Source organism: Silurus meridionalis, chromosome 2, assembly GCF_014805685.1.
Source record: "Silurus meridionalis isolate SWU-2019-XX chromosome 2, ASM1480568v1, whole genome shotgun sequence".
Classification (NCBI taxonomy): domain Eukaryota; kingdom Metazoa; phylum Chordata; class Actinopteri; order Siluriformes; family Siluridae; genus Silurus; species Silurus meridionalis.
The window spans coordinates 29,740,261-29,767,117 of record NC_060885.1 but is presented as its reverse complement, the minus strand read 5'-3'; the positions used below and the strand labels follow the sequence as shown (position 1 = coordinate 29,767,117).

Genomic DNA, 26,857 nt, shown 5'->3' with positions numbered 1-26,857 from the left:
AGTTTGAGCCCTGATCGAACCTAAGTACACGATTTGAGCCTGAGCCTGAGTTTAATGATCCCACTTAATGAGGTGGGCTTTATTGATGTTATCAGGAGAACTGTGTGAAAAGCGTGTGCGCGTTTGCAATTCCTCCGAATCAGTCGCATGGCAGATGGCGAGCGGTCACATGACCCCATCCCGGAGTTCCGCCGACCTTTTTCCAGGGCGAGAACAGGTGTCTCGCTATATACATTCCCTGCTGAAACTTTAGCCTTTGCTAATGTTTACTAATGCTAACTGCCTTTTTTTCCCCCTTCGAGCTGCATCTGTCACATGAGACACCATACGGGACGATGTAGTTCTGAAATCAGATTTAGCACAAGACGTACGCTTGGTTCATGTTCGAGTCATGTGTGTGTGAAAACATTATTTAATTAGTATCCTATAAAGAAGTTAAAGCCAGTTCTTATTGCTTTGGTTTGAAACATAATCCATGGCACCATTGCTGCTTCTTTCTGCTACCAATACACTAAATATATTTCAGACGTGCACAGGGTTTAAAGTTGAGGTCTTGCCAGGGCAGTATATCTCACACCGCCAACACGCTCACGTGATTTGTAGCTGTACTTTTACCTTTATTAGCTACTATAGCAGATATACAGTACATACTTGAGCAGCAATCAAGCTAATTAATACTAGGGGCACTGACATCACACTGAGATTTTTATTACTGAACTTGCTGCAAAGTTAATTTTTTTTTTCTCCTGTTACCAAAAATGTGATTGACAGCAACAGCAAAATTGTCATTTTGTAAATTGGAAGCTAAATTTAGTGTGTATTTTTCTCATTAGCAAATAATTAGCTATGCATTCCATGCTTCCATGTTCACTTTATGGTGCCACAGCTGCAATAAATCTGTAGCTTTGACTGTGTTACTGCTGTATTTTAATTTTAAAATTGACATGGAAGATGTTCCAGTGGATTTTGTAAAGATTTTTGCTAATTTAACCACAAGGGTATTAGTAGTCAGGTACAAGTAACAAGTCAGGTACTAAGTAAGTGAGGTAAAGAGGCCTGGGGTTCAGTCAGCATTTATTCCAAAGGTGTTTAGCAGGGTTGAGATCAGAGCTCTACAGCAGGAGAACTTCAACCCTTTCCCCTGTAAAGCATATGTTCATGGAGCTGGCTTTGTGTACAGGAGAATTGTCATGCTGGAGCAGGTTTGCATCCAAAGACACCGTATACAAATGTGTGCCAAGAACATTGTGCTAACAATTTGCAGAAGAACAACATATGGCTGGAAAAGTCAGGTGTCCCAGTACTTTTGTCCATATAGTGTATTTGGTTTGTTGTAATATAAAAGGAATTTCTGAAGTAGATACTTAAATTTGCCAATAATTCACATTTAATGCTTTGTAACTCTTTGTATATTTATATTTACATTTATTATAATTATATTTAAGATGTAAGTTACATTGGACAAATTTTGTCTTGTTAACTTCAAGAGAATGAGAGCATGGCTGTTTATAGCTGCTAGAATATAACTAACAACTGCGTTGTGGATCTGCAACAATATACTGAAGACTGCTGTTGTATTTGAGGGTAATCAACATTTTACAGCACATGACATGCCGTTTTGGGAAAATAATCAAAGTGGAAGCGGTAGCTCTGTTTCATAACACCAATATATTGTTGATTGTTCTTCTTTAGCAACGTGCCTTTAAGTGTTTTCCCCCTTCATTTACAGAAAGTAGACCAAAGTGGAAACGAAATGAGAGCAATACCCATAAACAGGGGTTTTATTGCTAATAACTGAGATGAAATTGAGACAGATTGGCTGCGAATGTTATAATTGTCCAGTTATACAATTCAAACAGCTGGTCAATTGGACATTATTTGATAAGTCATAACCTGAACAGATGTGTTAAACCACTAACCTTCCGTTTTCATGGCCAACACAGTCTGGGTTGTGTTCAGTCTGGCATAAGATTTTGTTTAAGCCGGGCTACATTTCAGCCTCGGCTGCCTTTCTTTAAGAGCGAAGCATCTTGTATGTAAATCTGCGAATTAAGAGCCGAGGTAAATCCCTCGCTGGGGATTTTGGCCTGTAATACAGGACACTCTACCATGACTGACTACACTTCAGGAGGGGAATAAAAATTTAACCGAATAAGTCAAGTGAAAAGGAGCGGCATTTTTATAAAATCATCCCAATAGGGTGCCAGAGTGAACACACAAACACACACACACAAACATATATTGTGTAACCACTATTTGTAAACACACTCTGTACACTGGCAAAAAGTGAGGGATTTTGTAGTATCACAGCCAAGTGTATGATTAACCAATGATACCAAGCAGGTGCTAATGATCATCAATTTCGGATGCAGGTTGAAACAGTCATTAACTGAAACGGAAACAGCTGTGAGGGAAAAACACAGAGTGGAAGACGTGTTTTATGTCACAGGTCATACACCATGGCAACACAGAGCACAGCAACAAGACAAGGCAGTCAATGCATCAGCAATGTCTCTCCCAGGCAAAGGTTTCAAAGCAGACTGGGGGTTTCACGGTGCTGTTTGAGCTATTTAAAAAAAAAGCAAAGGGCAATATTGATGATTGTAGATGCAGTGGTTGGCCAATGAATAAAATATACTATGTAAATAAATGTTTGTGGACACCTGACCATAGGGATTCACTTTCCATCCTATTCTACATTTAGTCCCCATTTGCTGTTAATGATAACCTTCACTTTTCTAAGTACATTTTTAAAAATTTTTTGGAGAATTTTTGTGGAGATTTGTTCAGTCACAAGGGCAATAGTGATGTCATGAGGAGTAAATGTGAGGAGGAATGGGGTGCAGTCATCCGGATATGCAGTCATCTTCATGAATCTGGCATTGTGCATTTTATATATATATATATATATATATATATATATATATATATATATATATATATATATATATATATAAACGTTCTGTCCACCAAAGACCAACATAATGCAGTTTGTCATGTTGCAAAAAAAACCCTTTTTAAACAAATCCTTGCCATTTGTTAAGTAACACGTCTGGATTAATGCTATAATAATAGACTTATTATAAAAACCACTCCAGACAGAACACGCAGTCCTGCCAGCGTACTCATCCTCTCTTCTTCCTTCTTCTGGTTTCAATCAATCGGCTGGAGTGAATTATTAATGAGGGACAAGCTGTGAAAACCACCAACGAGACACGTAAGGACAAAAATCTCTCAGCAGCCCCGTTTGACTCATGGTTCCAGGTAACAGGTGGCTTCCATAATGAATGGGGGGAATTAAAGCTAGCTGCTAATTTAGTGGTTGAAAAACCTTTGGCGGTTGTGGGCCACCGCAAACAAACACTTTCATTACCCATACTGCCCTGCAGGATGCTCGCCGTGCCAGCTTGGATCGCGATAATGCTCTCGAAGCGGAACGTAATTTCAAGGTCTCTCTCTCTATTTTTCTCTCTCTCTTCCTTTCTCGTCCAGTCACCTGTCGTGTGGTGGTGATTATTCATGCGTAAATTGATCGCCCAGAGCCTGCTGATTCGCTTACCACATTAAACTTTTTATAAGCCCCGATCACAAACGGCCAGCACCTAAATCAACAGCACACGAGAGAACCGGAGAGCAGAGCGCAGAAACAATTCCTCTCTCGCAACCCTTGTGGATTATTTACTCCAGGGCCATGGTGCTGTCTGTTATGCTAATGTTACGAGTTTAATTTCTGTTCTGCTGCCAAAAATACAAATATTATCTAGGGCACATGGGATGGGTATTTGCCTGTCTGGAGAGCTGTATGCTAATATGCTTGGGGATATTTGTAAATATTCATACAATATTCCCTTTTTTCAAGACTCCACACTGTCTATCATAAAGCCGAGTTGTAGCGTAAATTAAAAGAGAGATATGGGGGGAAAAGATTCAAGAGATAGATACTTGTCGAATAAAGTGGCTTTAGAGGTGACAGGATCTCCTGTCTAAATGAATGTTTGGAAAAGGGAAAAAAAAAAACCATCTCTGATGGAGAGACAAATCTAGATACTGTGCCGTAGTGTTCTACATGTCGTTGATCAAATCTTTAGTCGATATATTTTTTTAACAGCGTGAAGAAATGCTAATATAGCCTACACAAGCTAGCATAACACCGCAAAGAAAACTGAGTTTCCTCATTTGCGACACATAAATAAGGCTGTGAACTTCGGTCTGTTAAATGCTATAAATGTACACGTCTGTGTCTGCAGTCTCACATTATGCATCTACACATTCAGAGCAATACCACAGAATACATTTAAATGAATTGGCTGCTTTTGTCTAAATCCAGAAAAAAAACATTTGCATTTGAGGGTTGGAGCCTTTCTGAGGGTGTGATACTTGTGTTTGCTGTGAACTTTGAATCTTTGATGAAGGTTACAGAAGTTCAGCTTTTTAACTGACACACCACTTTAGTGAAAAACTAATGGAGTACAAAAACCTGGATCAGATTTAGGTTCGGTCTAGTACCATTACGGTTTTTTTGGGAACTCGGAAGTTAACGTTAATCTCCAGAGGTTTTTATATATATATATACACACACACAGTTACAGCAGTCATTTATTTTCTAACAACTTTATATACCTGAAATCCATCTCCAATTTGATTTACAGGACTATGGTGGATCCAAAAGTTGGATACAATCCGAATAACTCTATCATTTCATCCTAGTTCATGCCTGCACACATTTGGACCTAGCAACAACTACCAGCATGCTCGTGGGATGAATCACGCTGCAAGACTAGGAGGAAAGAATCACGAGGACGTACATTTAAACAGGTACCCAAGCTTAGGAAATGAACCAGGAACCATTCATCATATCTTTGTTTGATAACATGATTGAATCCCAAAAATACCACAAAGATGATTTGTGGGTGGGTGTCTGAATAGAATTGTATGAAATGGATAGCCAGTGATCTTCACCCAGTGAATTACAGCAACACTTGTCAATCACAGGCATCTATGAGGTTGTGTAAGTGGACGGGGACGGATAGCGCATTCCTCTGAGTGTGTTACTGAATGTGTTACAGTAAATCTAATTATTCATGACTTGGAGTTTATCTTTTTAAAATGTCTCCTAATTCCTTTCGGTTTTGTGTACATACCAGCGGGACACTTCAATACAATGTACAGTAAGTTTTTGTTGAACATGTCAACAAAAGGCCTGTTTTCAGCAACAAAATGGCTCCTCTTCCATCACTAGACTCACACTGAGCTAAAATCCATGAATATTTTATTTCTCTGTAAGTAGAGGCTGCACTGAAGAACGGCGAAACTGCTGGTGCTTTTATCTGCACTTCATAATTCACATCACCTACTCCACATCATGATTTCCACCTGATTTTGGTAACTTCAGCTGATCCTTGCACTAGTTACAAATCAAGTTCCCAAATTTTTTATGTTCAGTATGCTGTTACAGTAAAATGAATCAACGGCAGGATCGTATCATGTAACATATTCAACCCCTGATAATTCGCAGTTCGGAACTCGCAGCTCGGAAAATCCACAAGTTCTCATTTGGAACCTATGAACGAGTTGCGTATTATTTAAAAATTAGCAGGAATCCGTAGCGGAAATGTTCAGGAACGTTAGGAATAACATTTTAAACTATGTATTTGGTCAAAATACTGTACACTGTTACGTTTATAAAGTGACATAATGTCTAGATGATTTCACTAAGGTACCATAGAAACTGCGGGATTGTGTCCAAAATGAGTTGATTTTCGGATTTCCGTTAGACCACTGTAACACAATTAACAATTGTGTGACTTTTGATCCATTTCCAGTTACATTCTATGTTGTGGATCATCTATGAAGCAAGTTAGTTCCTGACATCACTCAGGCTGTTGTTGCCTCACCAGTGGTACCAGGATAATACGGGGTTAGGATTGGTTGCCATGTTGACTCCATTGATTCAACAAAAAGTAAGCGGTACTTCACTGTGATCACAATGTGGCGGTCAGACAGCGCCACTGGCATATAGCTTCACACAGTTACAGTGAATCAGAGCTACAGTGATGTAATCTTGCCTACAGCCATGACATGCAGAGAGAGAGAGAGAGAGAGAGAGAGAGAGAGAGATTAGAGAAAGTGTGGTTTGTGAAATCTCAGTCTGACCCTGCTATTCCTCATACTTTCACCTTAAAATCCAACTCTATTCAATCTAATAATAGTCATTATTAGTATTAATGTAACTAAAAAATACATTTATAAAAATATCTATCTATCTATCTATCTATCTATCTATCTATCTATCTATCTATCTATCTATCTAGCTAGCTAGCTAGCTAGCTAGCTAGCTAGCTCATCTGTTGGATCAGACCACACGGGCCGACCTTCATTTCCCACGTGCATCCATGATCCTCAGACACCCAGGACCCTGTCAGCGGTTTCCCACTGTAACTTTCTTGGACCACTTTTGATAGATACTGAGCACTGCAGACTGGGAACAGCCCACAAGAGCTGCAGTTGTGGAGATGCTCTGACCCAGTCATCTAGTAATCACAATTTGGCCCCTCTTCAAAACTTGCTCAAATCCTTACGCTTGTTTTTTCCTGCTTCTAACACATCAACTTTGAGCACAAAATGTTTGCTTGCTGCCTAATAATATCCCACCCACTAACAGAGATAATCAGTGTTATTCATTTCACTGGTCAAAATGTTATAATGTCATAATGTTATGCCTGATTAGTGTGTGTGTGTGTGTGTGTGTGTGTGTGTGTGGATATAGATATACTGTAGATAGATTAATAGCAATTTTATTAAATGTTTGAAATGAGCAAAATAAGATATATTTTATAGAAAATAATCAACATTGAGCTGACAGTAACTCCCCATTCCACCAGTTCCACCCATCATTGATTTTCTATTTCCTATAATGACACAACCCAAAGTCTTTTACCCCCTATACAGATGTGGACAAATATGTTGGCACCCCTTTTGGGGAAAAAGAAAAACTCCCAATTCCCCTAAAATAACTTGAAACGGAAAAGTACTTGGCGTCTATCATCGCACATTCCAGATTTAATAAAAATCACACTTCCTGACTTTTAGGCCTGTCATCAGGTCATTCAGCCAAATCTCCGTGAGCAAAATGGTCCAGATGTTCCAGGTTACTTGAGGGAAGCCACATTTCGGGGTACAAACTAATTTTTCTATGTCTTAACGTAGTACTCGTATTTTATATGATAGGACTTTACTGAAACACTGTTCAAACCCTGCATTTTTGCTAAAGAATGTAAAACTCGAGTCAGGACTGGCTATGTCACTATTCATTTGAAGAAGAAAAAAAGAAAGCCTCCTTTAGTAAAGAATGATGAAATACTGTTTTAGAAATGCACATTGTTTTTTCACCCCACTGTTTTTTGACTGGCATGTTGACTTCGACCTGTAACACACACCTTCTTCACTCTTTATGGATCACCACTTCAAAAGGCATGTCTTTGAAATCCAAAGTCTTTATATAATATGTGACCTTAAAACACTCTTACATACCCTTTCCTCATATACAATTACACACTCGTACACACACACACACACACACACACACACACACACACACACACACACACACACGTTTCCTCTCCCAATTCAGCATGCAGTAGTGAGTTATTTACCCAGAACAGCCAAAGCAGGGTTTGATCTCTTGTGTCTTTCAGGTTTAGAGGCTGGGGTGATGGTGGCTGGAGTTCTCCGGGGGTCGCTGTTCATGGCTCCCTCTGCAAAAAGACTCGCTAGGTTTAGATTTTATCATCCCAATTTAGTTGTGCTCAAACTGTATTCATATGGCGAATACATTTTTAAAAAGTATGACTCAAAAAGAGAGTGTATTAACCAGAGGTTTTAGGATTGTACAGATGTTATTGTAGAATGAAATGAACGGAATGTATCTAAAACAACTTGCTAAAAAAAAAATACAAAATCTGTTTCATTGAAAAAAATCATATTTGATGTCCTGTGTTTGCCACCAAAGCATCATTTAATTCTATTTCTATTTAATTCAGCTGTTTAACAATACAGACATGCCATCGTTTTTAGCTTCAGTGTAAAACTAATGGCACACTGGACACCAAACATGTTACATGTTGTAGCTGATCTAGGAGGGAATATGATATTGTAATAAAAAAATAATAATACATTAAATATATATTGAGAATTTACTGAAACTCGTACAATCAACGTCTTGTCTAAAAGAATGCACCCTTTATTACATTGGATTAAAGGACAAAAGTCATGATTAAAAAAAAAAGGCTACAAAACAGCAGGGATCAATAGATTCCTGTCAGCTATGATCATTTAATTAGCCCGAGGATTGTTGAGTTAGTACTTAAAAGATTAATAAGAATAAAGGAGAAAAGAAGAAACAAAACATAAAGAACATTCCCATAATAGAAGACAGGTACAGTCCAAGGAACATGCTTCACCCAGGCAAAAATAAACAACCTCTATTACTGGTCATTAACAATGGTCACTGCTGTGGTGGTATATTTGTTATCCTCATTTATCATTTTCCCCGAGTGTGTTATTACATCACGAAAAAGACATATTTGAGATTTACATTACATGCCATTGATTCCTCATGTTCCCAATGTAGTCACGGTTCGAATTCTGCAACAGCTGGCAACCAAAATCCATCTTTGTGGACATGTCGCATCATCTGTTTGCATATACTTTTTGTTTTTATCCATTTTTAGCTATGTTTAATTATATAACGCAACATAATGTACGTGATACATTTCTTTTAGTTCTAATAAAAAAAATAAATAGAAGAATTAGTTGGTCTGATAGAGAAAGTGAAAAGATTTCAAATATCCACGATATAAATAAAACATTTTTTTTGTCTCTCATTTCCATGTAAATGGTATTTCACACTTATTTGATAAACTACTAAAGGCACAAGTGTAATCTTCTAACCGAAGACTTTTGTACATTACAGACCGGTTTAATTTTTATAAATGTTTTAATGGATCATGGGGTGGCATGTGAGTTTGTGGGGCCTTGAGGAGTGGGGTAGGGTGTAGGGTTGAGGGTTTTGTGTGTGTGTGTGTGTGTGTGTGTCTGCGCGTGTGTGTGTGCGTATATATATATATATATATATATATATATATATATATATATATATATATATATATATATATATATATATACGCACACACACACAAACCCACAACCCTACACCCTACCCCACTATAGAGAGAGGGGAGAGAGAGAGAGAGAGAGAGAGAGAGAGAGAGAAAGGGATAGATAGACAGACAGACAGACAGACAGACAGACAGACAGACAGACAGATAGATAGATAGATAGATAGATAGATAGATAGATAGATAGATAGAGAAATACTGAGAGAGAAAAAGTTTCAAGATGATGATGACTTCATTGATTCATTATCTAATATATCACTAAATATTACATACATAGAGTTTTGGACAATGTGAACTGCCCAGTGAGACGAAACCGTGTTTTAGATATAATTTTTGTTTACAAACTACTTTTTTTTTCCATTTTTCTTATCAGGAGCTGTCTCTCTTTTAGTTTTTCACCTGGCTTCCTCTGTTCTTATCTTCTCCACTGAAAAAAACCCTGAATGGAGCGATGTTCGTTTAACACTTCCTGTATGATGATCATAAGCTGAACCTTGTGGAAATAGTGTTTTCTGAAATTGGTGCGGGATGTAATTTCTATAAATTTACAGTTGCAAATCTATAGACGTTTCCCCAGAACCTTCTTGCGACCTGAGAGCGATCTTTCCGTCACCTGGTGGTATGGGACCACTGCTCTACCCCAGTCAAATTCATAAACCTCTTCCCTAATTCTAATAGAATCCTTGCAATGTGTGTTGTGTGAAATGTATCATTATTGTCTCTTCTTATACCATCATGTCAGTACACTGTACGAATATTGCCCCGTTCCTGAAGAACAAAGTTGTTTACTTTTTATGGAATTGCACATATGAAACCGATTTTGCTGTTGATCAGAAGTCACTGCAGAAACACCGCATTGAGCATATGAATATATTTGCACTGACGACACGGGCATGTTGGCGGGACGCTGCAGCGATTCTCAGCGTGATATAAAATGGAAGAACAAGTGAAAAGCTATCAAGTGGAATGTGTGCCAGAGAAAAGGACTGAGGAGCAGCTGGATCCCGAGACGATGGGTTTTTACCTTTGAATATTTTAGGCAATGCAAAGAATGCTTATAGTAACAGAGTGCACCTATAAAAACATACCATATCAAAACAATGACATCAAAACAAAGGTTGAGTTTTAACTGTCATAAGAATAGATTATCAAAATACAGCATTTAGTGGAGGACCTGGCAGGATTGTACTGTAGCTGCTGATTTGTCATCAGATTAATGGGCTTTTGCGGATTGTTCAAGTGCATTGGATATTCTCCATACAAGGTCAATGAGGATATCTTCCAGGCGGAGTCTTCAAGCAATGAGGCTATCTTTGAGTCGGAGTCTTAAAGCGACAGGTGAAGACCTTCCTCTTCCTGAAACACTTAAACTAACACTTTCCAAGTTTGCTTTGTTTAAAAAAAAAATGATTTAGCTTAAGTTTGTGAACTAGCGTACCAGTGTAGATTTGTTCATTGCTAGAAACTCAAAGCACTTTTGTACGTCGCTCTGGACAAGAGAGTCCGTTAAATGCCGCAAATGTAAATGTTTTCTAGTAAGCATAAAATGTTGGTTTGTATTAAAATGCGGCGCGATCGATTCGCCAGCTACGGTGTCTTAACTGTCAATCATTCAGTCTTGCAGTCACTATATTATTCTCTTACAGCCTTCTCGTATTGATCAATAGATCATCGATTCAGCTAACATTAGCTTAAGCAGAAGCTCAGCATGTCTCTCTGTGAACTGCGAAGAAACAGAATGTCGATATTGAGTGCCATCACTTCCATATAGAACGGAGTGTATAAAAAAATGCTTCATTTTTACTTCAGGAGGTTTTTTCTTGTTTGGTAAAGATTTGAAGAATGGAGGATGAACATGCATTAATGATGGCAATGCTCTTTTTTTGGTCTGGGGGGTGGTAAATGGGAAGAATTGTTTTTATAGTGAACGGATTCTGGCAGTCATGACTATTCCAATCGATAATAAAGATATTATAACTTAATGTATATAATGCAGCATAATAGCCCTGAATTGTAGTGTAAAGTTGATTTATTTTGCAATTTTTAAGCCTGTTTTAGGAGCAGTGTAAAAGCATAAAATATATTGGTTGGGTTACTAATTACAGCCTTTCTGCTTTGCTTTAAACTCCGATTGGGAGCCATTTTACATTTACTGCATTTTGGCAAACACGTTTATTCACAGCAACTTCTTAAGCTCATTCGTATTATAACTGAGCAGTTAGGAGTCTTGTTTAAGGGCCCAGCAGTAACAGCTTGGCAGTGCTGGAATTTCAGGAAACGACTTTTGGGTCAGTAGTCCAAGATCCTAACCATTTGCTGTTACTCCAAACATCACAACAGTACTATTAAAAAAATTAAATAAATAAATAAATAAAACATTTCAAAAGATGGCTTCCAAACATAGCCTGCATTAGATTGGAATTTATTCACTAATTAGCATTGCATGTCTTTATGGTTTAATTCCAAGTAACAATGGTGAGAAAATTGTAATATAATGTGAATCTCACATCAGCACCAAAACAAAAGAAATATGCTCTCTGGTCCAATGGCAAGATTAATTTAATCCATCTTCCTCAGTCTTTACTTACTTACTTACTTACTTACTTACTTACTAACTAACTAACTATCTATCTATCTATCCATCCATCCATCCATCGCACATTTTTATCTGTACTAAATGTACCTTAAATGAATACTTATCAAGTTTTTAATACTGTAATGGGCATAGACAAATATAGACAATTTATGCGAATGTGTGATTATTATTCAAATTTAAATGTCAATCTATTTACATTACGTAAATCATCATGACACCAAATGGAACATTTGCTTTGTTTCCACACAGACAGATTTAACTGCCAGATGTGTTCATCATGGCAGATTTTGGTGCTTGATTTTTAAGATTTTGCATATCGGTAACACAAATGTTTAGTGATTTCAAATAATTTTTCGGTGGAGTAAAGAAAGGACACCGTGAATAAATGTGTATTGCGTTAAAGTTTACATTTAGCCTTTTTTATATTTATTTATTTATATTTTTATTAAAAATGGTCAAACAGAAATGCTCGCTGCATTAATTGCGTATTAATAAAATGAGTGCCATAAAAATTCATTTTCGTTAACGCATTATTATAAATAAAATATTCGGTACAATACATTGGGTAGCTGCCAGGATGTACGCATCTTCTGCCTCGTAAGATGCCTTACTCCCGTTATTGGCCAATAGAGTTCAGTTGTCTCGGTTTAGAGCAGGGCTTTTTGATGTTTAAAAGTCTAATTTTAGCTCTTGTTTCTCTTTCCTTTTTTATCACCATCACCAGAAACTCACCCGGCACTTTCATTGTCCATCGTCACATACACACACCCACTGTGTGTAACTGTTTGTTAAATTAATAACAAATCACAGAACACTACCCCATACTAATCACCATTCAATAAGACTATTAATACTATTACTATTATATTAGGCCATGTCTCATATGTAACCATTTGTCGCAACAGTGGTGAGCTGAAATGCATCGCAAAACAGACAGAAACCTCGAAGACCAAATCAGGTTTCACAGCAATATGAGGCAACGGCGAACACTTAATGTTGGTTCATCAACACTCAATTCTCAATTCTCAACCAAATGCCGTTATACAGGTGGTCCTAACCAAGTGGCCGTGTATTGAAACAAAACAGCAGTTGCAATGTGAGCCTTTACATTTTTAATGGTGCATTTAATATCAGATCATTGCACCAACTGTTGTCACACAAGTGCTACAATACAGCTGTTTGAGTGATGTAGTATTTCTGTTTGATAAAGTGCTCGTTTAAAGGATAAAACGGTGTAAATATTCTGACTGGCATGCTGAGCGGCACTTCTTGCCCTGGGTAATTGTGTAAATTGGCATGCATCAGTGGTGACTGACTGCGGTTTTGGCTGGCACACACGGCAGAGCCCCCTGCTGATTTCAGCTGTCACCGGTGTCTATTAACCATGATAAATCACTCCCTTTCCTCTGAATCACCATCACCAGAAACTCACCCGGCACTTTCATTGTCCATCGTCACATACACACACCCACTGTGTGTAACTGTTTGTTAAATTAATAACAAATCACAGAACACTACCCCATACTAATCACCATTCAATAAGACTATTAATACTATTACTATTATATTAGGCCATGTCTCATATGTAACCATTTGTCGCAACAGTGGTGAGCTGAAATGCATCGCAAAACAGACAGAAACCTCGAAGACCAAATCAGGTTTCACAGCAATATGAGGCAACGGCGAACACTTAATGTTGGTTCATCAACATTTAATTCTCAATTCTCAACCAAATGCCGTTATACAGGTGGTCCTAACCAAGTGGCCGTGTATTGAAACAAAACAGCAGTTGCAATGTGAGCCTTTACATTTTTAATGGTGCATTTAATATCAGATCATTGCACCAACTGTTGTCACACAAGTGCTACAATACAGCTGTTTGAGTGATGTAGTATTTCCGTTTGATAAAGTGCTCGTTTAAAGGATAAAACGGTGTAAATATTCTGACTGGCATGCTGAGCGGCACTTCTTGCCCTGGGTAATTGTGTAAATTGGCATGCATCAGTGGTGACTGACTGCGGTTTTGGCTGGCACACACGGCAGAGCCCCCTGCTGATTTCAGCTGTCACCGGTGTCTATTAACCATGATAAATCACTCCCTTTCCTCTGAATCCAATCAAAAAGCCCTCGTGAGAACTGCAGGCTGGTCATCTAAATGATTTTTCAGGCAGCATGGAGTCGATGCCAGCAACCGAGGGCATCTGTGCATGCCGTTCTGTTATTGTACTACCACTGGAAAAGTGTGGTGTGGAGCACAGGGAGCGCTCAAAACCCCAAAACGATGTTAACACCTCATAAAGCAATCTGTTCTTACATTCGCTCGAAGGCTACAGAGACTGAAAACAGAAGCTCACAAGACAAGTGACAATTGGATCAGAGCTGATGCTTAGCACATGCCGTGATTGGACCGGAACGAATGTAGTGCAAAATGGCATTTGAGCAAACTTTTGCAGCTTGTTTTTGGCTTCGCACGACACTCACATGCAAATAATAGCTTTTCTGAATCAGCAAGTGTTCAACGGCGTCGTAATCAAGAAGGGAAATTGCTCTGAGGCTCGGCTTGGCTTCACTCTCTCGGAGGACGGTAATAAAGTGGCATGAATAAATTATGAAGTGCACCAGGCATGGCAATAATGCAAACTTTAGCAAAACACACTAGGCACTGTTTTGTTTTGCACCAAACCTTAAAAGTTGCAGGAATTTGGATTAACTTTTTTTTTTCTTCAATTTCTGCTAAAGTAGGTTCAGTGGATGTCAGAAAAAGAATTTTGATTTGAAAGACTAACAATTAAACAGTCAGCCAATCATGATGCAGCAGGGTGATACATTAAACTACAGTTAATAGGGTTGTTCACGTATTCGTACTGAACCGTTACAGTACAGGGTTTTTGTTACGATGCACGTGTGTATCCAATGCAATCCTTTTTATGTGCGAAACATAGTAAAAATCTGTATTCCCTCAGGAACATATTAAGTCAAGTCAACTAAGTCAACTGCAAGATTGTTTAGTCTCCACCTCGCACTTTGAGCGCAGTGTCCATGTGACTTCTCACTCCATACCGGATTCTGTTTTGCGCATACACAAAATCGCTGCCACTTCCTGTCATCGCCAATGTTTTTTTCGACAGTCTTATGTTAAAAGTTTTATGTCCAGCTTCAAGAATTTTTCTTAAAAGATAAATCCTGACTATTCCACATATCAAGAAAGTGAATGAATAAACGATAGAAGGAATGAAGACATTTGTTAAAGTATGCTAAAATAAGTAGAACAGTTAAGTAGAACATATCTTTACAAAATTAAATATTAAATATAATACACACACACACACACACACACACACACACACACACACTCACAAACACCTACACACACATTTAAATACATATCTGTATTACCCAAATGGGGTAATCAAATGTAAACTAATTTAATTTAACTAAAATTTAATATTTAAGGAATATATTTTATTAAAATATTTTATTTTATTTAATTCATCTCATTTGTGCCAATTTAATCAATTACTCAATTTAATCAATGTAACAAAAAGTGTATTGCAATAATTTATTGTATTTTATTGTAAATCTTTTAACCACGAAGGCATTTTATTTTAAATTGTTTTAAAAATGTAAACAGTTAAGATTCACAAATGTTAATAATTATAAACTGTATTAATAAAAAAAATGACAAATCTGTCATAAGATAAATGTTAATAAGAGTTAAGTTATGTGGGTTTCCTGTTGATGATGATTTGTTGAAAGTCAGACTGGCTTGACCAAACAAGAACAGCTGTATAATTCTCTAAAAGCTCTAATAATTCAGAATACGAATCTAAATTCATAAAAAGGTTCGTATCGGTTTATGCATAAAAATTCAGAATACGAAACATCCGAATCTCGCGGGCTAAAATCCGAAGGGACGATGGTTCTTCCGTACCGCCTCCCACACCTCCCACACCTCTCAACCCTCAATTAGCGTCTTTAATTTATAGTGAAAACACTGTTTTAGCGCTGTGTTTATCGCTGTATCTTTGTTTTGTTATTGTTCATTACTAAACAGTATTGTGTACACTATGAGTGTTAAAAAAGCTGAAGGTAGTGAAAGCAGTGAAATGAAGCAAAGTGTATCATAAAAAGAGAAAAATAAGTGATAACAGTGGCAACAGTTTGCCTGATATCATATTGGATTCATCTCCTTCCAAACAATAATTGTCCCTCCTTCTCCTCAGAACATCATCTCCATCATGCCAGCGTTCACTCTTCTCAAAGGTAAAGTACCCAGTAAAGATAATGTTTTTTTCTTTTAGATGTTAAGGCACCATTATTAAATGCTAAACACTAAATTATATTAGTGCATATTGGTTGTATTTGTATTTTTATATTAATATTTGTGGTCGTTCGGAACGAATTATCCCACTTTACATTATTCCTTATGGCTATATTCATTCAGTATACGATATTTCAGAGTGCGGATCCTGTTACCGAACAAATTTAATTCGTATTCTGAGGTACCACTGTACTCAGGTGGCTTTCACTATACATCCAGTGATTAAACATATAAAAACGCCCCTTTTTTGGTAAACAAGACCCAATTCCATGAGGCATTACCAGATTTGTAAAGCCTGTCTGTGCGATCATCACGCCTCATAATCTTTCGCTTTCATCCCAGTATGAGGCCTGCTCAGACTGCTGGTCAAGGTCAATGTGTGTCCGTCTCCCACTAACTCCTTCACACTCCTTAACTTGCCACATGTCCCATCAAAGAACGTTCTATCTGTCTGCCCTGCTATTCTGCGGCTGTCTGACCTCCAAACGCTAGTCAACCAGATGGCATGCTTGGCTTGTAGGGAGCTGTGGGAAGCCGCAGGTTTTACAGCTAAAGGACGAGCTCTAATGTTGCGTAAGGCCTCATTAACACCGCACTACGCTGTGTTAACATCCCTCGAGGAGCGCTTAAATGCTCCGTGGCGGCCCTAAATGTCCTGCGCACTCCATCAATAGCACGCAGCCGATAACAAGCTCTGCGTGAATAGAAGTGAGCTGCTTTCCTAGCCTAATGACGTGTGACCCGGCGCTCCATTTACCCTTTCCCAACACTGGATCCTTGTCTTTAAAGACTTGAAACTCCGACATTTCCCCCCTGACTCGGGCTCATTGCGCTTGATGATGCAACACTATACCTGAGCATTAGCAACACAAGGATAATCCTTTGATCCACTTCGAACAGAAGAGCTTTGGGAAAAGCGAAAGAGGGAGCGAGAGCGAGTACGAGTCCACGAGAGGCTAAAATCGATCATTTCTTGTATGCACACCTTTGAGTTTCTATTTTTACATGGCGCTCTATTGATTTGCTTTCGCAGGAGATTTCTCGCCGAGCCGAGGCCAGCCCCAACAAGGACGGCGAGCGCATTTACAAGAACAAAAAGCCAGAAATGGAGAGATGGGAGCTGGAAAACGATAGCTTCTCTAGCGCCTCTCTTGCCGTTTGGCTAACGGGGCTAATGGGATAAGCAGACTGTAGGAGTATACGACACAAAAGGGCTTTGTGCTAAAATGAGTGACACTTCCCCAGGCTAGTGCCATGCTACACTGAGCTGCTATTGTGGAAGTAAAAAGGGTTTGAGGTTGAAAAGGACGCGTTGGTTAGCAAGAGTCTGCCTTCAAAAACACTGCAGACTCCCTCTGTATCGGATCTGGTGATGCAAGTCATGAAGAGAGCAGCGCTAGAAGAAGTGAAGAGAAGAAAGATGAGGAACAAGAGAACGGTCGTTGTTGCTGCTGTTGCCTCATTTCTATAATGGGTTCTGTTATTCGCTAAGCTATCATTGTGCTGTACATTTCCAAAAAGGCCAAAAAAAATACTTCAAAAATGTTTTACCAAAACAGTACACAACGTTATCAAGTCATTTATTCTGTCATGCTAAAGTACATAATGCTTATTTGCACATCAAGAGGTTTGTTACGACTCGGGATTGCAGAACACATCGCTAACACATTCTGCCGAGTTTCTGCTTTCATCCTTCTGAAAGACGAAAAGCAGGCTTAGCGTTAGCATTAATAAATAAATGTGAAGGTGTCAATTGACAGTCGTTTGAATGCTAATATTGTACATGGGGAGTACTTTCATTGCACTGAATTGTATCCTGGATTGAAGGATGTGAAGTAAGAAAAATATGACACAAAAAGTATGCTTTTGTTTTACAAGTAATTATATGCAAGCAATCAATGATCGTTTTCTGTCTACTTAATTCCACAACAAAAATCAGCTCCATTTGCCAGTTTCGGCATTTTCTCACAGGTTCACAGTGTCTTCATATATATTTTGACATTGAGTGCTGAAATGAAGCGAAAGAAAGGTGCGAGTTTAGAAGTGATTTTTGCTCCTGTCATGCTCTCATGTGTCTTGTCTTCAAAGTCGTCACTACAGATGTTTTTATGCACACTTCCACCATACTCAACTACCCACCCCTACCTACATTGTTCCATATCACACACACCATCATCATCATCATCATTACACGCAATCATACAACACCGTTTTTGTTCTTATGTATACTTCGCCAGTTTGCTAACTATTATGTTTTGAAGATTGAAGTACGCCACAAAATGTCATACTTTTGATCCATCTATACAGGGAGTGCAGAATTATTAGGCAAGTTGTATTTTTGAGGATTAATTTTATTTGAGGATTTAATTTGAACAACAACCATGTTCTCAATGAACACAAAAAACTCATTAATATCAAAGCTGAATATTTTTGGAAGTAGTTTTTAGTTTTAGCTATTTTAGGGGGATATCTGTGTGTGCAGGTGACTATTACTGTGCATAATTATTAGGCAACAACAAAAACAAATTCATACCCATTTCAATTATTTATTTTACCAGTGAAACCAATATAACATCTCAACATTCACAAATATACATTTCTGACATTCAAAACCAAACAAAAACAAATCAGTGACCAATATAGCCACCTTTCTTTGCAAGGACACTCAAAAGCCTGCCATCCATGGATTCTGTCAGTGTTTTGATCTGTTCACCATCAACATTGCGTGCAGCAGCAACCACAACCTCCCAGACACTGTTCAGAGAGGTGTACTGTTTTCCTCCTTGTAAATCGCACATTTGATGATGGACCACAGGTTCTCAATGGGGTTCAGATCAGGTGAACAAGGAGGCCATATCATTAGATTTTCTTCTTTTATACCCTTTCTTGCCAGCCACGCTGTGGAGTACTTGGACGTGTGTGATGGAGCATTGTCCTGCATGAAAATCATGTTTTTCTTGAAGGATGCAGACTTCTTCCTGTACCACTGCTTGAAGAAGGTGTCTTCCAGAAACTGGCAGTAGGACTGGGAGTTCAGCTTGACTCCATCCTCAACCCGAAAAGGCCCCACAAGCTCATCTTTGATGATACCAGCCCAAACCAGTACTCCACCTCCACCTTGCTGGCGTCTGAGTCGGACTGGAGCTCTCTGCCCTTTACCAAACCATGGGTAAAGGGCATGTTGCAGCTCTGAAATATGGCCAAACTGGTGGCAAGTGGCATCTTGGCAGCTGCACGCTTGACTTTTCTCAGTTCACGGGCAGTTATTTTGCGCCTTGGTTTTCCACACGCTTCTTGCGACCCTGTCGACTATTTTAAATGAAACGCTTGATTGTTCGATGATCACGCTTCAGAAGCTTGGCTATTTTAAGACTGCTGCATCCCTCTGCAATATATCTCACTATTTTTGACTTTTCTGAGCCTGTCAAGTCCTTCTTTTGACCCATTTTGCCAAAGGAAAGGAAGTTGCCTAATAATTATGCACACCTGATATAGGGTGTTAATGTCATTAGACCACACCCCTTCTCATTACAGAGATGCACATCACCTAATATGCTTAATTGGTAGTAGGCTTTCCAGCCTATACAGCTTGGAGTAAGACAACATGCATAACGAGGATGATGTGGTCAAAATACTCATTTGCCTAATAATTCTGCACCAGTCTCTCCTTCTTCTTTTTCCATCTTTTAATATTAATGAGAGAGAAAACTACTTTTTCTGTTATTCAGAAACTGTAAAGTCCTCAGGTGAACATTTTCCTGTGGGGTAAATATGTTACAGCTTCACATACGATTATTACACACATCAACAGGACAGTGATTACACTAACACATTAAATACATTCGACTTGTAGCAATACTGCCTTCTAATGCCAATTATGATGTCAAATAATATAGAACCATTTTCTGGCTATGATTCAAATGACAAAATAAAAGAATAACTGCACAAAAACATTAGATAGTAAATAAATCTTAGATTCAGAATCTGTGTGGTCTTTTAGCAGTTAGTGCTAATCTGGTATTAACTCAATAGCTAACTCGTTATAACAACTGGTTTTGAAAGATAAACTATATCTGTATATCCTTAAAATGACTAAAATTAAGAGAAACTGAGTTAAAAAATAGTTTGTAATATTTCAAGCTTTTATTAGGAAGCGGTACTGTCTTTCAGCAGTTTGAGCTAATCTGGTGTTAACTCATTAGCTAACTGACTAACTCTTTTCAAAGGATAAACTATAATTGTATATTTTTTAAATAACTAAAAATAAAATAAATTATGTAAATAAAGTATATAGGGTGTATAGTTTATAGCTTTTAATAAGAATTGCTGTCTTTACAGCAACTGTGCAAATCCGATACTAAATCACGAGCTAGCGTACATTTTTTGAAGGTCAAACTAAAGAAAATGCATTGATTTGCTTTAGAAAATGACTATAATGGTCTGTAAATGTCATGGTAATGGACTGCAATGTTTTTTTTTTACTCAAACTGAGTGATTAATTATACAATGGTAATACTTTGAAATGTATTTTATAGGGACATTTCTGGTAACAAACATGTTAGAAACTTAGCCAGCTTTGCTGTTTCTGTCCCTTCTCCAGAAATCTTGAAAACTGTTTCCTGATAAACTAAAAATGTTGTTGTTGTTCTTTACATTTATTGTTGTTTAGCACAACAGGTTCGATGGTTACCTTGAGTGATGTTTTTTCCCATTCTTTGTACAGAATAAGAATGTGAAATTAGCATTTTCTTAGAAGGTATAAATTACTGTTTGTTATTTCGTAAAACTTAGACAGAATTATGTGATTTTACTATTTCAGCATGACAGATAATTGTTGGAATAATAAAAAAAAAAAACGATTTCTCTGGAGAATTTGAGAAATAGCTCATCTTTATTCATGGTGTCTTCTTCAGATTGTGTGACGTCCACGTTTTTTTCTGAGCTCTACCACGCAATTTGAAGCAAATTCTTTCCAACCGACTCAGCAGACTCCCTGCGATGCTTTGTTTCACGTTCTGTTCCTCCAAGACCTCATAAGCCATAATTGACAAGTTGATGATGCTACCGACGAATCTATCCACAAACTCAATAATTCAGCGATGTGCATTTCCCTGACAATAGATTTCATTGTTTGGAATGTACTTTTCTTTCCGTCAAACGGCATCTGGGTTTTTTTTTTCTCAGATTTTTCTTTTATGGTTGGATTGTGGATTGTTTCACGTTCGAGCAGCCTGCCTGTGATTCCCAGGCTTTTCCGGCTGGCCGGGTTTGGAAGAGGGTGTGATTGAAAGAGGCGCATGCGAAATGTAGAGGAGTGTGTGTGTGTGTGTGTGTGTGTGTGTGTGTGTGTGTGCTTGATGGAGAGGTAATGTGAAAGGGAGTTGTGTACTGTACGTTTCAGCTCTTTTGCTCTCTGCAGTTAATGGTGTGCCAGTAATACAGAGTCAACTTGCGTCATGAGAGAGAGAGAGAGAGAGAGAGAGAGAGAGAGAGATGGATGAAATGGGTTTTGACTGACTTGTACATGGATCAGTGCTTCACAAGAAAAAGGAAATTGTGTGAGGAATGGAGGAACATTTCAACCTAACAAGTGTTTACATGTCACTCTACAACTCCCTCTACAAATCAATGCATTGTTTTCCTATTATTATTCTTTACGTCTTGTTTTTTCTTTTTTTAATTAGCCAGAAATTAAATCTGTATAGATTTCCATGCTACGTTTAGATAAAGCGAAGCGGACTTACTCTTGCCAGCCTGAAGGCGATTATTCCTTCTGCTTTGTTCCTTTTACATGGATTGATAAGAATTAAATAAATAAACACACCTCAATAGTTTTTAACGCTTTCACCACATTCAATGTTATTGCTAACGTCCACAGGAGGAAGTTATCTCCTGTTATCGCTTACTTAATAGCAGCTTCACTTTTTCCTTACAAAACAAAATAAATGCAGAGAAATCTAAGTGTAAACTGTCGGGTGACTGCAAACTTTGACATTTTCAAAGCACTTATGGGGAAGACTCATTCAATAAATGTTAACTAAACAGCTCTTTACAGAATACTTGGCCATGCTAACGCGTGATTGTTTTTTATTCCATATGCTCATAATGCTATTACATCTCCCACTTATTGGTTTATCAGTTTTAATTTTTTTATTATTAGGTACAAAAATGAACCTTGGGTTTAATATTTATTTTACTACACATATGGACAAAAGTATTGTGACACCTGATTTTTCCAGCCGTATGTAGTTTTCCCCCAAACTGTTACCACAAAGTTAGATGCGAACGATTGTATAGAATTTCTTTGGATCTGGTTTAATTTTTCCCTTTGCTTGAATTCGACCCAAATCTGTTCCAGCATAACAATTGCCTTCTATAGATCTATGATCTCAACCCTAATGAACTGGACAATAAATAAAAACTTTGACTGCACCCCAGGCCTCCTCACGGTACATCAGTACCTGATTTTACTAATGCAGTTTTGGCTAACTGACCACAAAATCTAACAAGAAACCCTAATGGAACATCTTCCCATCTTTCTTACTTGCCCTTTTACCCTCTTTCCACTAGATACCTTTTTAAATCTTTTCTCCTAGCCTTAAGCCAACCAGGTGATTCATATCCTGCTGAGCAGACTTCAAATCTAAATACAGTTTTCCTCTGATTGCAGTGCGTCTGTTTACCTTTCAGCCCATTAGGAAGCAGAGGTACATTTGTGTTTATGAGCGTCTGAGTACTCCTCGATCAGCACCAGTCTGTCATCCTTCTAGAGCACAGGGCATGACCTTTCATCCAGGAACCTCTGACTTGTTTATTTTACCGCCACAACTTGGTTTGAGCACATGGTCTGGTACAGAGAAGAGACGTCTGATAAGATGTTCAGTTGAGTGGAAAGCCTGTCAATATGGCACGGAACTCGGCAAGAGACTCGGCGGGTGAGCGCTGATCAAACACAGGCTCAACAATTTTTAACAAACACGAGTGCTCGCTGTGTGACGTTCGCTCACTGAGCTCAGCTTCATTCCTAAAACTTCTTATATCATTTGTAAGGTGTTAAGGTGATAAAGCCTTGTTAGTTTCCTCAGAAAATCCACACAAATTAAAAGTTCAGGAAGGTTAAAGTGTCTAATTCTGCTGATCAGCAGCAAAGCGACTTATAACTGAGGTGGAATCCAAGCCCAGGGGAGAGTGAAGTAATTGAGGGTTAAAGGTCGTTCTCAAAAGAAACCAAGACAGGCTATCCTGGGAACTGACCTCACGACCCTGTGGTCATTACAACAAAACCTAATCTGCTATTCTAAAGATCATTTACATTGATGCTGCTGTAAAATATCTTCTTTTTTATACTGTCATACTATTGATCCATTTGAAGTCATTTTCTATGTTGTTGAATATCAAACTAGGTCCTGTTTTCAGGTAGATTACAGCAGCTATAAACAGTCCCTCACCAGATGCGCTTTGGTTGATAATGAACTTTCAAACAGTCAGGACTTTACTTTTGACTGACACTGGAGATTCCTTCCAGAAACGCTAAACATGCTTGTCTTGGAAAACCTCTTCACGTTTGCACGGAAGCAAGTTTCCATCTCTCAAGTGTCCAGGTTAATTGTTGCTACAGAAATGTTAACACATCAGAATGAGTTGATAAAATAAACTGTACTGCTGATTTCAACCAATCAGATTTAGGATTTCTGTAGTAACATGGCATAAACATGAATCCATTATTCGAAACTCAGTCCAACAACAACAAAACAGATCTAAACAATACTAAGAATCCGATTCAATCTTCTTGACTTTGTTTGCTGTTTTATTGCCAACTCGGTGCCTGTCCAGCACAAACTCATACCCAAACAAATCGTTTTTACTGTCAAAGAGCTGGCAGCACACACACACACATACACGCGAACACTCCAGACTCCACCAGCATATTGTTGTCTGTCTCCGGGGGCGTCTTGACTCGTAACACTCTTTTGTAGGGTGAGAATCACAGCCTCGGAGCACAGCCGTCAATCAAAGTCAAGAGCTTTTTCAACAGGGAATAGGGAGCGGATCTCATATTCCGGGCGCTTTCCCTAAATCTCTCTGTTCTCACCGTTGCTGAGAGTCAAAGGTAGAAAAAGTAGCGAGGCTGTTTTAATTAGCGCAGTTGTTTTATTCGGTGACTCACAAGTCTCTGAGGGGAGCTTCTGATTCTCTCAGGGATTGACGGTGACATTGACATTCAGGAGAGCAAAAGTTTTCCTCGGGTCATGAACTTCGATATTGTTAGTGAAGTAATAGCTGGGATTATGCTTTTCGCTAGGTCTTCGTCAGCACACATATCTTGGACTTATCCACTGCAAAGGATCATTCCTAAACTCGTCTATACATGCATGATATAATTAAGTGTAAAAAAGAAATCAACAAAAGTGTGGGGTCATGAAGTGGAGCTACCGTTACCGCCCCTCACGTGACCTGTAGTGAAGTGTTTTTTTCCTTTTATTTATGCGACATATGTGACATTATGGCTTTTGTTAGAAAATGATCTCTCATTTCCTCATTAGAGAAAAAAACAGAAAGAAATGAAGAAAAGAAAAGCTTAAAAAACCAACAAACAAGATTCTTGTTTCTATAGAAATGATACATTATCACAGTAAGGTGTAGTGCTACGATTGGTTTACGCAACAAAACAGATTCTAGAAACTTCCAAAAATGCCCAAGGTATGGGTCGAGCTACTGTTTTGTGCGATTTTTCTTTTTATATATATATATATATATGAAATTAGTACTTGTTCTATGTGTAAATCAATTTTGTTTGTATAGCTAGCTAAGTGCACATAGCTAGGTAAATACCTGGCGACATGTAATGATGCTAAACAGCTTCACGTGATCATTCGCTTTATGAAATCCAAAACCCAAAGAATAAATATCTCTATACATACATGTGTATAGAGATGTCTAGACTGCTGTGTACAACACACTGTCTGACTTGCTGATATTTTCCTACGATTCAAGCTCGTGCAGCTGTCTTCCCATCTCGCACGTCTCTCAGACTTCCGCGCTAGAGGACAACGTTTAGTTTACTTGGGATGAGCAACTCGAAGCGTTTGACTTCACTCGGGTGTCGTGAACCCTTCTGCTTTCACCATCTGCCGCGCCGCTCGTCTGCTCGTGAAATAGAGAGCGCCAGTGCCACCCAGAGGCTGACCATAAACAGTAACGTCAGAAGCAAGGCATACACACTCGCATACACACACACACAGACGTACGCACAGGTTCCAGCATTCCACATCATTAGTAATGAAGTACCCGTGAAGTAAATTCCAAACTATAGCTCCTCATGCAGCGTTCCACAGCATGCAGTCACAGAAATAGGAAGTCGGAAAGCAGGAAAGGAGAATGCTTGATAATCGCTTTCATACCATATAGTCAGGATCTATGCAGGCCTTATAAAGTATTCCAATTTAGTAAATACAACCAGCCAGTCCTACCTGAATAGATGGGTGCCAATCGGAATATATCAGATGCACGGCTGGTCATGGGCTCATAAGGAGATTCCTCCAGTAAGTCGTTTCCTGTTAAACAACCAAACACAAGAATTAAAAGTCTAACGCTGTGGGTTTTTAAAGTTCAGTGACTTTAACTGCTGCAAAATTGGCACGTTGATACGTGGTTCGTTTGTTTTTACGGCACCGGTCTTGGGCTGTTGTTTCGATTTCCGCCTGCTTGAGTGTGCTGGGCAGCGTTAGAAGAGGATGAAAAATGCAAGAACTTCACACTCGATAAACTCTAACTCACATTTTCCTGAGGACTCACACACATTGTTTGTGTGTGTGTGTGTGTGTGTGTGTGTGTGTGTGTGTGTATGTGACCGGGACATAACCCAGACATAGTGCTTTAGGCTTGAGTCTGGAATTAAGACTTGCAATACACTTAAACCAAGAAAATAAACACACGTGATGATTTTTCATCTCAAGCACAGCAGTGTGTGTGTTTGTTCCTTTGTAGTCATAAAAAAATTTTTATTGTTTGTGGAATGTGTCTTTCACCAAGAAAATCCTTTTTCTATGTAAAAGATATACATGCAATATATATGCTGGGAGAATATCACCGCATTAACATGAAAAGGGAACAGTGTAGTACCTATTTTTCTGAAAAACTATCCTGTAGGCATTTTGTGGCGCATATAAGACAGAGAATAAAAAATAATTGTAATCTAAAGTGATCTGTGATCTATGGTGACATACCAGGATGTATAGATATCCATAGTGATCAACACTATTGACATGATATTTAGTTATCTGCAGTGATCCATTGTGTCCATTTATAGTGATATCTAATGATAAGTAGTGATCTATAGCTATTTGCTATCATTACCTATAGGGATCCATAGTACTCCATGATAGATCTATAGTAATCTGTGGTGCTCTGCAGTGATCTATGATAACCTGTAGTGCTCTATAGTGATCTACAGTAATCCATAATGCTCTATAGTGATCTATAATAAGCTATAGTGCTCCATAGTGATCTATAGTAATCTGTAGTACTTTATAGTGATCTATATTCATTTGTAGTGCTTAATGGTGATCTATAGTAATCTGTAATGCTCTGTAGAGATCTATTATAATCTGTAGTGCTCCATAGTGATCTATAGTAATCCATAATGCTCTATAGTGATCTATAGTAATCTGAAGTTCACAGTGATCTCCAATTACCTATAGTGCTCTATCCTCAACTGTTGTCATCTATAGTGCTCTGAAATAATCTAGAATGAAGCACAGCAAT

General features: G+C 38.3%; 1 protein-coding gene and 1 long non-coding RNA gene across 3 annotated transcripts in view; one reads left to right on the top strand and one right to left on the bottom strand.

Annotated features, from left to right (window-relative positions):
- LOC124375932 overlaps positions 1–17,850 on the top strand; it is a 92,906-nt gene extending 75,056 nt beyond the window's left edge. The window contains exons 3-5 of the long non-coding RNA XR_006923744.1: positions 4,708–4,815; positions 15,996–16,035; positions 17,127–17,850. This is a non-coding gene — a long non-coding RNA (uncharacterized LOC124375932). The remainder of the gene's footprint in view (positions 1–4,707; positions 4,816–15,995; positions 16,036–17,126) is intronic.
- The window catches only part of gfra1a (gdnf family receptor alpha 1a), an 83,949-nt gene that overhangs the window by 55,874 nt on the left and 1,218 nt on the right, over positions 1–26,857 (bottom strand). Inside the window, exons 3-4 of one of the 2 annotated variants that reach the window (XM_046834717.1) lie at positions 25,564–25,647; positions 7,653–7,754 (exon numbers count right to left, since the gene is read on the bottom strand). In XM_046834717.1, the coding sequence (XP_046690673.1) occupies positions 7,653–7,754; positions 25,564–25,647 (186 nt within the window). The remainder of the gene's footprint in view (positions 1–7,652; positions 7,755–25,563; positions 25,648–26,857) is intronic. The other variant, XM_046834726.1, reaches the window with a different exon arrangement.